Here is a 12,351-nt window from a genome sequence, read left to right as displayed (position 1 = left end):
CTTCTATGTTCCTTCTCTCCCTACTGCCTATTTGGTACTGAACCAGCCCTCTAAGCAATGGCTCTCAGAAGTCTCGCACTACACCAAGGTAACTTTTATAAAGTCCAATTGACTTGGAATCAATGGATTCTTTGACTAAACCAGGGGCCCCCATATGTCCTTCACAAGGCTGTCATGAAATTACCATAAGCTTTCTCTGATTTTCTATCACTCTTCTGACAAAGGAGAAATATCAAAGGCATGAAAAATGCAGGGCTCATTTTAGTCTTAAGCCACTTAGTGGCTTGAAAAATATAAAGTTAGCTCTAAGGTGCAAAGCAAGCTATCAAGAACTTTTAATGAGTTTAACTAAATAGGAGCATGGTAGCTCAACAGGCAGTAAGAGGGACTGGAATTCTGGTGAAGTGCCTGGTTTTCTAACAATAAGATTATCAAAAGTTTCTCTATATAATTAACTATTCAGCCCCTATAGAAGGAGGTGGCAGTCTTTTAGGAGAGACCTCTGAAAGGCCAGAGATTTGATATTTCCTCCCTCTTTCAAGGGTCCTAGGGAAGGGGAAATTCTGCCCTGTGAGTCTGGGAATACTAGATAGCTAATGGTGTAGGCCAGGTTTTTGTATTAAGTTAGACAAGTTATCTAAGTCTATATACCAAAGAGATTATTAAAAAGTGAAAAAGACCTATATGTATAAAAATATTTACAGCAGTTTCTTTCTGTGATGGCAAAGAATTGGAAATTGAGGAAATGTCCATTATTTGGGAATGGCTGAACAAATAGTAGTATATGAATGTAATGGAATACTATTGTGCTACAAAAAAATTGATTAGCAGGTAGATTTCAGAAAAATCTTAAAAGACTTACACGAACTGATGCTGAGTGAAGTGAACAGAAATCAGAAGAACACTGTACACAGTATCAGCAATACTGTGTGATGATCACCTATGACTGACTTAGCTCTTCTCAGTAACAATGATTTTAGATAACTCCAAAAAACTCATGATGGGAAATGCTATACACATCCAGAGAAAGAACTAAGGAGTCCGAATGCAGATTGAAGCATACTATTTTCACTGATGCATTGCTGGTGTGATGAAAATTACTCCAACCATACTAGTAAATAGCGTTAGTGAATTGTGTCCATTCTTTGATTATGTGATAAACACCACTAGACACTTCCGAGGCCAGGCAGGAGAGGTCTCACATATGCAAAAACTTTTATAATAACAGTTTTTGAAGTAGCAAAGAATGGGAAAGAAAGTGGAAGCCCATCAATTATGGGATAGTTAGACAAATGGACACACAGGAATGTAATGGAATATAATTATGCTAAGAAATGATTAACATCATTAGAGGAACCTGCAGGAAATCCTGTAGGGCCAAGGAAGGAGAAACAAGAGGATGATCACAATAACATATAGGAAAAGAGCACGTGGCTCAGAGTTTAAGCAATGCAGTATTCTAACGGACTAAAGAATACAATGTATCTCCTGGCACAGATATGACAGGTTCTGGGTTTAAGAATGGACTGCATTTTACCAATCATGCCCAACGTAATAACTTATTTTGCTTGGCTATAGTTGTTTACAAGGGAGGGCAGGTAATTTAATGGGAAATGACAATGGAGTTTTTAAAAAATCAATTAAACATTTAAAAAGAAAAAGAGGGAGAGATTCGAAAAAAATATTTCTGAATAAGAGAAATCAAATGAAAGAAAACTTCTAAACTTTATTCCTTCCTTCTAGTCTGCTATTCTTCATACTCTAGAAATGACCAAATTATAAGAGAAAATCTGAAGCAACATCAAGCAACCACCTCTTATCTTTGGAAAACAGAAAAAGGGAGACTTGTGAAAATTTAAAGAAGTAAGATATCCTCTACATAGCCACAAAAACCAATTCACATCTTTTAGGTAGGTCTCTGAGAAAAATGAAAAACACAACAACAACTACTAAGTTTTGATTTTTTGGTAGTAAAAACAAAATTACTACAGATATCCAGGAAATTTGCTATTTTTGAATCTTCTAATGTAAATTGGAAGTACTTTAAACTTCTAAATAATTCTAGCTTTGGTGAACAGGGACTAGGAAGGACACAAGATATTACCCATGAAAAACAAAATAGAGGAGAAATGCTATATGACTTTAATGCATTAGTAGCATCTGTATTTATAAATATTCAAGTACTTATTTTATATTAATGACAGAAACAATAAACTGGAAAAAAATCTGTCTAGGGGTCACTTAGAGGCAAAAGTGGGATAACTCCTCAGTTCAACAAACTGTTTTAACCTTCCATGAAGTATTTATACAGGTTAGCTCATTTAAAAAGTGTTCCTTAATTGATGCTGAAGGGTTCTTGATTACAGGTCTGACAGGCAACTATTCTGAACACTCTTCTATAAAATTCAAAATTATGTTTTGTTCACACTTTTGTCAATATTTGATCATCACACCCATGTCCAACTTTTTATAGAATCCCATGTTGGGATTTTCTTGGCAAAGATACTGGAGTGTTTTTCTACTTCCTTCTCCAGCTCATTTGACAGATGAGGAAATTGAGGCAAACAGGGTTAACTTTCCCAGAGTCACACATCTACTAAGTGACTGAGGCTAGATTTGAATTCATGAAGATGACTCTACCTAATACTAAGCTGCCTTCTACTCACACATGATATTAAAAAATTTTTTTGACTATAACAGGACAGTTTTAGTAAACCTGTCCAAATGTTCAGGAGAAATACAAATACATTATCTCAACTTATCTTTTCCTGGAGATTTCAGGGCCTTTAGATGTTATTAAATTGGTTTTCATAACCCTTAAAAAGAAAGCCAGTGGCTCTGCTTCCATTCGACTGAGAAATCACAACACACAGAAAAAAAAAAAAAAATGGTCTAAGACTACCTAAAGAGTCAATGGTGGAAGATCCAGGAATAAAATTCAGTTCCAGGTCAGTACTCTCTCTCCTAAACCTTACTATACCTCTCCATGTCAAAGTGAGTCAACTGACCCATTTAAAAGTTCCCAAATGAATGAACTATGAAAACAGTTTGGCTAAGTTACATACATAAATTACATCATACCTCTTCATGTATTTCAGTGAATGGAGGATACTGTTGGGATATTTTAATCTCTTATAGGAAGTAGTTTCCTCCCACCTCATTTCATTCCCATCCTCGATGTTTTGCCCCAAGTAAAGGCACCTTTGATCATCTAAAGCCTTGCAGGAGGACAAATAGATATGGATAAGGAAGTGTGGGAAAGGAGATCTGAAAAGCAGGCCTAACTAGCTCCGCGATGGTGATGACTGGCAACACACCTTCAGTTTCCGCTTTACATGGCCTCCTCAATCGACCCATTCACAACAAAGGAATCTCTTTTGGCTTAATCGCTTTACTCTTCAGCGTTGTGAGAAAGTTGCATTGACAAAGCCTACTTACTAGCAATGAAGTGGCTGGTAAATTTTTTTCTTCTGGCTCCAAAATTCTTTCTGAACAGGGGGAATCTCTTCCTGGCACATGAGTTGACAAACACTGACCTGATGTGGCTTTCCAAGAGACAATTACACAAATCCATACTTAAGGCTATGTAGGTAGCTCAGACTGCACCTCCCAAAACAGAATAGAGGGAGGGCCAGAGGCTTAAACTTAACCTACCTGCCCCAAGTGGATTTAACATGTTAGATTACTGCTTTCCCAGAGAAAAGTTCAACAAGAGGCAGGTGGGGGAAGCTGCACATACATAAATACAATCACATCTCAGTTGCTGGTATTTGTTAAAAGAAGCAGATATCCAAATAGTATGCTATTTTATATTTGGTGTTGTGATATAGTATATGATTTTTCCTAACAGGAAGCAAGCTCATTTGAGAAATATATTTTTGGTCAGCACCATTTCTTGGAATGATAAGCTCCCTAAACTGGTGTGAAGCAATAATTTCTTGTCATCTGTTCTAAATGTTCCTGATTCAAACTCTATAGGATGTCTGCTGTTTCCCTTTTGTATTTTAGGATTTGGGGACCAAATATAAGTTGCCCTGAGTTAGAATGTTATTTTTTTCCATTCCCCATCAAATCTGATCTTCAGAGATTGAAATCTCAACATTTTTCACAAGGCAGTGTGTCCAATCATCTTAGTGATCGATCCTATGGACTAACTGCTGGCTCAATGAAATCGTTCTTGAAATGTGTTAAGCAGAAGTGTACACAATAATATAGGTAGGTATGGGCCTATCACTCCTACTTAGGTTAGACTGATTTTAGAATGACCTTGGAGTCGACTAACATACTAAGAGGAAAAAGGAATTGGTTGGTTACTTTGCTAAGTGGTATTAAGAAAGCCAGTTTAGGATTAAAATTTGTCATAGGTAATCAAATGTTAATACCCTACCTTTGTATACAGAGATACACATATTTATTCTATTCTGTACCAACATTTAACTGTCCTTTGCAACTTTGTCTTCAGCAAGAATATACTACTTGGCAAATGAAGTTCTCAATAACCTGGACACCATTCTACTTACCCAATCTTATTGTGAACTATTCTTCAATATTATATCAGTAAAAGATTTTTATTTTTAAAAATCACACTATTAACAACATTAATAATGATAATAGCAGCTAACATTTTTATAGTGTTAAGCATTGTGCTAAGCACTTTACAATTATTATCTTATTTGATCTTCACAACAATCCTGTGAGGTAGATATTTTTATAACCACTCCCTCTCTCACCCCCCCCCCCCTCATTTAACAGCTGAAGAAAGTGAAGCAAACAATGGTTAATCGACTTGTCCAGGATTTCACAGCTATTAAGTATATGAGACTGAATTCGAACTCAGGTCTTGCTGACTTCCAGGCCCAGTGCTCTATTCACTGAGCCACCCAAGTCACCAGACTCATATGGTTATAAGGAAATAGGTTGACCATGAAGAAAAACCACCTTTTCAGTAATGTTCCAAGTCCTCTCTGGTGCAGTTAAAACAAATCCTGTGTCTAAGACAAAGAAAAGAAACACATACCAAGCTTAGGTACAGGCTGGGTGTCCCAAAACTGGTAACTGCGCTTGCTGGCTTCTTCCATCGTTTTGGCAGGTCCTTGACCTACTGAAAACAGCTCAATGGCTTTCTGTATTTCCTGGATTCTCTCCACTGGTAAAGAGTTCACCTGAGAAAGAAAAAGCTGGGCTAAGAGAAAAATATACTAATGTCATATTAACTCTATTAATAATAAGAGCTTAAAAATTATTGCAAAAGAGTTCCTAGTAGCAGATGTGGGATGATGAACTAAAGCACTGGTGGTAAGTCAGGGGCTGTAGGATTTGCAGTCAGTTCCTTTATATTTAAAAAATCCTTTAAAATACCTGATTTCAAATTTTATAGTGTGTGGTGTAAAGTTTCTCTTTTGACCCCAGGAAGGCTTCAATTTAAATCGTAGCATTTCCCTTGAGGGTCTTGCAAAAAGAAATTGAAAGTAAGGCAGTAGCTCCCTCTAGAAAAGAAACAATAAACAATATGGCTTCATCACATTTTATAGGGGCTCTTGAGATGGATATTATGTCATGTAGCCTAAACAGTATTTCTAGAATACTGGAGTGTTATGAATCCATTATTAAAAGATATGAATATTTATCATTAATTTATAATAAATGAATCAATTAACATGCATTTATTAAGTGTCCACTGTGTGTCAAGGATATTGGACCTGAGGTGTACAAAGACAAACCAGTCAGAGTCTGTCTGTCTGTCTGTCTGTCTGTCTGTCTGTCTCTCTCTCTCTCTGTTTCTCTCTCTGCTATATAAATACATATAATACAAGGTAATTTATCAGGAGAAGATGGTGCTTGAGGTGAATCTGGAATGAAACTAGGTATTCTAAAGGATAAGGAAAAAAAGTCTAGGTCTGGGGAGAAGAGATGCAATGTCAAGTAAAAAAGCAAGACCAACTTGACTAGACCGTGGTTTATTTGGTCACAGAGGTAATAAAGGGGCACTGGAGTTTATTAAGTATGAGGGGCACATCATTATGACAACTATATGGAGGATATATAAGAGATGGTACAGATTTAAGGCAAGGAAAACAATCGGGATTATTGCAGCAGCATAAATAATAAACAATGAGGTTTGAACTTAAGAATGCTGACAATTTGAGCAGAGAAAAGGGGCAAGATGTAAGCAACAAGAGATGGCAGAGGACCCGGGTTACAATTTTCTTTCTGTCACTACCTGTGTGACCATGAATGTCACTTAATCACTCTATGCCTTTGTTTCCTCATTCATAAAATGGGGAGAGAACTGGATAGCCTTGGAAGTTCCTTCTTGCTCTAAATCTATAACACTATGACTAAGGTAGTGAACGTAGGATGTGGCACTCTTGACAGAGTCAAAGGGAGATAGTGAGTCCAGGAGGTATGGATGGAGTTAGAGATGACTTTGGGATATCTAGTTTGAAATGGGGGAGCCAAGGTCCATGATTAGAGCCCAGGAGAGAGGCTGGGGCTGGATGAGTCATCTTCAGTTCACTTGTTTTTCAGTGGTGTCTGACTCTTCATGATTCCTTGTGAATTTTCATGGCAAAGATACTGGAAGCCTGACATTTCCTTCTCCAGCTCATTTTACAGATGAGGAAACTGAGGCAGAAAAGGGTTAAGTAACTTGTTCAGGGTCATATAGCTACTAAGTATCTTAAGCCAAATTTAAATTCAAGAAGAGGAATCTTCTTGACTCCGGACTCAGGGCTCTATTCACTATGCCACCTGAGAGTCATCTACATATAGTATATGGATCTAATGGAATGAGCTCAATGGAAGAACTGGTATAGAGCAAAATGAAGAATCATGACACATACCCACAATTAAGCAGTAGGTTATGGATTAAGACTCAGCAAAGGTGCAAACGTAGAAACCAAGACACATCAAGAGAAGTTGAAAAGAATGAGGATTGAAATAAAGTCATCAGATTTGGCAATTAAGAGAACAATGACAACTTTGGAAAGAGAAATTTCAATTAAAAGATGAGTTTTTACAACTCTTTTTTTCTGGATTGTTGTCAGGACTAAAATATATTGCTTCGATTACCCCCAATAGTGATAAACTTTGCAAGCAAAGTTAATATTAGAAATAATTTTTAAAAAATCATTCAAGGGCCAAGTTTTATAAATAAACTAGGCAATTACTGTTCCAAAATAAGGTATATTCTAGTAGCAGGTAGTCAGACAATTTCCTTAATGGCTCAAAATCTGGCTCTGATACGGATTTCAACAGAACACTAATCAAATGATCTTAGTCTTAGTAGAACCCCTGGGATAAGCACATAGCCACCTAAGGTGACTCATTTAGATGAATAATTTCTGGCCTATCCATTTACAAACATGAATCTCCCAACTTTACTGTCATAGCCAATGCTTCCATCAATCTTGCTCTGGGAAGCAAGGACCACAACTGTACAGAAACTCTTCAACAGCATCTAGGATAGCATGATAAGCAATCATAAATGAGTATTTTTTTTTTTCAATGACAGTGAGCAGATCCTGGAGCCTCAGGCTTGGGGACTTACCACTGTTTAAAAACAGAAAAGTCAGTTTTCACCCAGACACCAGGTCAGACACCTCAGCACCAGGGACTCCTCCACAGGAGCTGCTTCAGAGAACTCACAAGTCTTTTCACAAGATGGGTCTGGGAAATCACAGACATACAACTTTTCTATCTTGAAGAGATGTGTGGTTGGATAAAGGCCTAAACTTGGCATCAAAAAATATGAGTTCAAATCTTGTCTAGATTACCGGCTAGCTGTGTGATCAGTGGCAAGTTATTTAACTGCTCCCTGTATTATGTATAAAATGAGGATGATATTTAGTACTATTTATGTCAAAGGGTAATTGGGAAGGAAGTACTTTTCTAACCTTAGAAACAGGGTGGTTTTTTTTTTTTTTTTTTTTTTAAAGCAAGTGAGAACCAATATTTCCCTTACAGCACTCTTAGCTGAGAAAGGCTCTGGGACTTGGGAAATAGGTTCTTTACCTTCACAGGCTGGTCCTGGGCAGAATCCAAAGTTTCATTGTTTTTCTCTTTCTTCTTTTTCTGTTTCTTTTTCTTCTTTTTGGCTCCACTGTCATTGGCTGGACTCAAACCACTGTAAAATAAGGCAAATAGTAATATAGATTAAGAAAAAAAAAAATAACCAGTTTGGGACCACGATGACTCATACAGAAAGCTCTGTTCTGCCAGACCTCTAGGTGCAAACTATCAAAAACTCTCTGAAGCCACTGAAAAAACTGGGCCCCACATGGTGCATTTAGACGAGGACAATGGGGAATACATTTGTTTCTTGTTACTTCAAAGGGGAAGTCAAATGAAGAATACCCTATTTATCTGGAGGGGGCTTTTCTATTCCTACTCCTACTTCAGATAGTGTGTTCATTTTCTTCTTTAGGTTCCTATACTAGTAAGACTAAGTTTAAAAAACAACTAAATGATATGCCAAAAATTTCTGCCTCACCTGTCACTAACACCCCTTTAGATCACTCAATAAGACAGGATGACAGTCAAGTCACAGGACTTTCTTTAACCAGTAATGCTCTTCTCTGTTTATTCTGGCCTTCCCTTTCTCTTCCCCCACTGATCCATTAGGTTACGAGTTTCCCCAGCTGGACCTAATGCACAAAACAGCAATGGAAAGTAAGGGATGGGGAAGGAAGATTGAGAGAACAGCAGTTCAACATTGTTGAGACTTGTAAAAAGCACAAGTCTACAGTCAGGACACAGTGAAATCATACACTCATGATGAAAATTGGGCATGCAGATAGACACTATGTGCAAAATCCTAGATGTGTCAGGGAGGAGGTGACATGAAAAAACCTATGGGATATGAGAAATTTACAGTCCAGCCGAAAGAGATGAGACACATTAAATATAAAAGAACTCAAGGATACAAGGGCATACTTGACACTGGTCAGAGGAACTAATAGCAGCCAAGTAGGTATAGTTAGCAAACAGTTTACCTCCTTTGTTTAACAGTCATCTTTATGGGAGAAACCTCAGGGGAGAAAATTATCAGGCATAATAATGAGTGTCACTGACAATGCTTGTCATTTGCTATTAGTTCTGCCATCATTTTGGACATTATGACTCTTCATGAGGCCCAAGATTGTATGAACTTTCTTGGCTTCCCCACATATATTGGCTCACTGAAGTTATAAAACTCCCACCCAAATCTCAGATCCTTGTGAAAGGAGTAGCTGGCTAGTCATCTCTGCTTTACCCAAGTATAAAACTCTACTCTATTTATCTCTATTAAACATCATCTTATTCACTTTAGCCAAATGTTCTAACCTGTCAAGACTCTTGTGGATCTTACTAACTCCATCATGCAGTGTTAAATCCACCTATCATCACTGGTATCTTTTTCACAAGAACAGAATGAAAGAATTTACTAAATCTTTGCAAAATTCCAGGTAAACAAATACTAGAGGATTCTCCTGATTTATAGATAGGAAGGTAAGATTATCATGACCTTTTCTTGAAGAAACAATGCTAGTGGATCACCACTTCCTTTTCTAGAGGCTCACTTATTATGTCTTTAGCAATTTACTCTAGAATTTTTACTAGGAATTGAACTGTTCTAAGCCAGTTTATTGGCTTAGTGGTATGTATGAGCCTCTTTTCCTCCCCATCATTTTGGGTGGTGATTCTCAAAGTGCAGAAGGCTCTCATATGACATATAGGCCATTCTGTACCAATTCAGAATTCCTCAACCAAGCATATGTAGTCTAGTCCCTCTTCCAGTCCTTCAAATAATACAGGGATGCCACTCTTTGATCCTGTTCTCCTCGATCTTTCAAACATTAGTGTCAATGACTCAAGAATTACCCATGCCAATTCTTTCAGGATTCTTGGTGGAGATTCAGACTTGTCAAGGGGATTTTATATCATTTTTCATCCTACAATAATTCTCCTTGACAGTGAAAACAGAAGCAAAATAAAACTGATCAGCTTTACTTCCTCTTGGTGATCCTATTGCTCTACATTCCATCACCTTGGAACAGTGGTTCTATCCTTTCTTGGATGCTGTTTTTCCCCCAGAATAGCTTTGAAAACTCCTTACTCTGATCTCCACTCTTCTTGGCAACCTCAATTTACTCAGTTTTCACTCTCTGACATAGCCTTTATTGTAACCTGGCCTTGTTCCATCTTCTATAAGTGTTACTTAAGTTAATAAATTCTCTCTGTGTCTGCATCGACTTTAAAAATTCCCTCCTTTTTACCCTCTAAAAACACTTATCTTGATGTTTTTGTAATTTCATTTTTGAGACCTTTCCAATTCAATTAAACAAACACTGCTTAATATGGGTTAGAACTTGAAGACACAAAAAGGCAAAAATGAAATCAACCGAGGAATTTCCATTCTACTGGGGAGGGGGGTAAGAAGACAACATGTACACAGTCAATATAAAATCAACACAAAGTAACACTCAAGGAAACACTAGCAAATAGGGAAATCAAGAAAAGCCTTTTACAGGAGGCAATATTTGAGCTCATCTTTAAAGGGAGTTGAGGGTTTCCAGAATACAGGTGAGAAGAGAGAGAATTCCAGGGAATAGAGACATGAAATACCACATATAGGGAATAGCAAGTAGGCCAGTTTGGCTGGAACATAAAGAACATGGGAGGCACAGTGTAGTCAGACCAGATTAAAAGGGGCTTTAAAGATTACACTGGAGAATTTTTGTAATATTCTGGAGGCAAGAGGAAACCAATGAAATTTAATTAATCAATTTGGAAATACTTTCTGGACTAATTTTCCATGAAGAATCTTAGTCAGGCTCTTATCTAGATATTCTCTAAATCCTCTGAAATCTACTTTCTCAAATTTAAGCTATCTGCTTCACAGATGGACCAGTTACTTCCACTCAAAGTTCCAAAGTTCTTCTTCCTTGTTGGATGACATTATTATTAAGGTGATAAGAAATTAGTAGCTAATATTGAAAATGCTATCAAAACAAAATAAATAAACTCTGAAAATTAGCTGCTCTGATCCTAGCATAAAAAATCCTCTAGTTAATGTTCTCTGATGTCTCAACACGTGAGATTTCTTTCCTGAACTTCTACCTACTTCCTCTTTCTGTCTAGGTAGTCTGTAGTACACTGCAATGATAATCCACATACTCGACCATGCTTACTCATTTTAATTCGTAACTTTCCTCATATAATAAAATCTTCAACAAGCAATGCTACATCCTATCTAACCTGTTTCTTTTGAATGAAGTATTATCATAGAGAACTATATTTTAGTCATGGTTTTCATCTCATTAAATCTTTGTCACCATTCAGAAAGTTAAATTTGTTTTCTTGCTTTAGGAACTCTAGTTCATTTTGCTTCTTACTCACACATGTTTGTATATAGGTATCTAAAGACTACGGTTTTTATTACTTTCTTATGTTTTGTCTCTCATGAGCTTATGGACCTTTATTTACTGATGATTCAGAAACGACTTTCTATTATTTTATACATAGATAAAATGTGTACTAAATTCTATCACTTTCTCTCTTGTTGACAGTTGTCAACACTTTATATCAGTGTGACAGTTTATCTCCTTGGCTACTTCTTGAATATCTAATTAAACTTCCATATCTTTTTAGGAATCTTACTAAAATACTGCTTTTTAAAACCGTATGAGCCACAGTTTCATGTACAATTAATTCCCCCTTCTCTGCTCTATTATGAATATGGAAATGCTCATTTATTTGATGTTTAAATTCAGAATTAACATTCTCTTTAAAAAATACTGTTTTACATGATAAATGTGGAAATATGTATACAAGAATTGCACACATTTAACACATATTGGATTTCTTGTTGTCTAGAGGGGGAAAGAGAGGGAGAAAAATTTGGAACACAAGGTTTTACAAGGGTGAATGTTGAAAACTACTTTTGCATATTTTGAAAATAAAAAGCCATTATTAAAAAAATTGCTTTACCTAGAAAGACTTATATGAACTGATGCTGAGTGAGGTAAGACAAACAAGGAGAACACTGTGCAGAGTAACAACAAGGTTATGTGATGATCAACTGTGGTGGACTTGGCTCTTCTCAACAATGTGGTAATTATTTAAAGCAGTTCCAACAGACTTGGAATACAAAGTATTATCTTCATCCAGAGAGACTGGAAGGAGACTGAATGTAGATCAAAGCACAGTATTTTCACATTTTTATTTATTTGTACCTTTTTCATCATTATTTCCCTTTTGGTATGATTTTTCTTGCATAACATGACATGTGAAAATATGTTTAAGAGGACTGTACATATTTAACCTACATCAGATTGCTTACTTATTATATTGGGGAGGGGGGAAATAAGG

General features: G+C 36.6%; 1 protein-coding gene across 1 annotated transcript in view; it reads right to left on the bottom strand.

Annotated features, from left to right (window-relative positions):
• The window catches only part of NMT1 (N-myristoyltransferase 1), a 57,049-nt gene that overhangs the window by 22,428 nt on the left and 22,270 nt on the right, over positions 1-12,351 (bottom strand). Inside the window, exons 2-3 of the mRNA XM_051994870.1 lie at positions 8,014-8,125; positions 5,018-5,162 (exon numbers count right to left, since the gene is read on the bottom strand). Coding sequence (XP_051850830.1) covers positions 5,018-5,162; positions 8,014-8,125 — 257 coding nt within the window. The remainder of the gene's footprint in view (positions 1-5,017; positions 5,163-8,013; positions 8,126-12,351) is intronic.

Source organism: Antechinus flavipes, chromosome 4, assembly GCF_016432865.1.
Source record: "Antechinus flavipes isolate AdamAnt ecotype Samford, QLD, Australia chromosome 4, AdamAnt_v2, whole genome shotgun sequence".
In the NCBI taxonomy this organism is placed as follows: domain Eukaryota; kingdom Metazoa; phylum Chordata; class Mammalia; order Dasyuromorphia; family Dasyuridae; genus Antechinus; species Antechinus flavipes.
The sequence above is the reverse complement of the archived record's forward strand: the minus strand, read 5'-3'. Positions and strand labels throughout refer to the sequence as shown.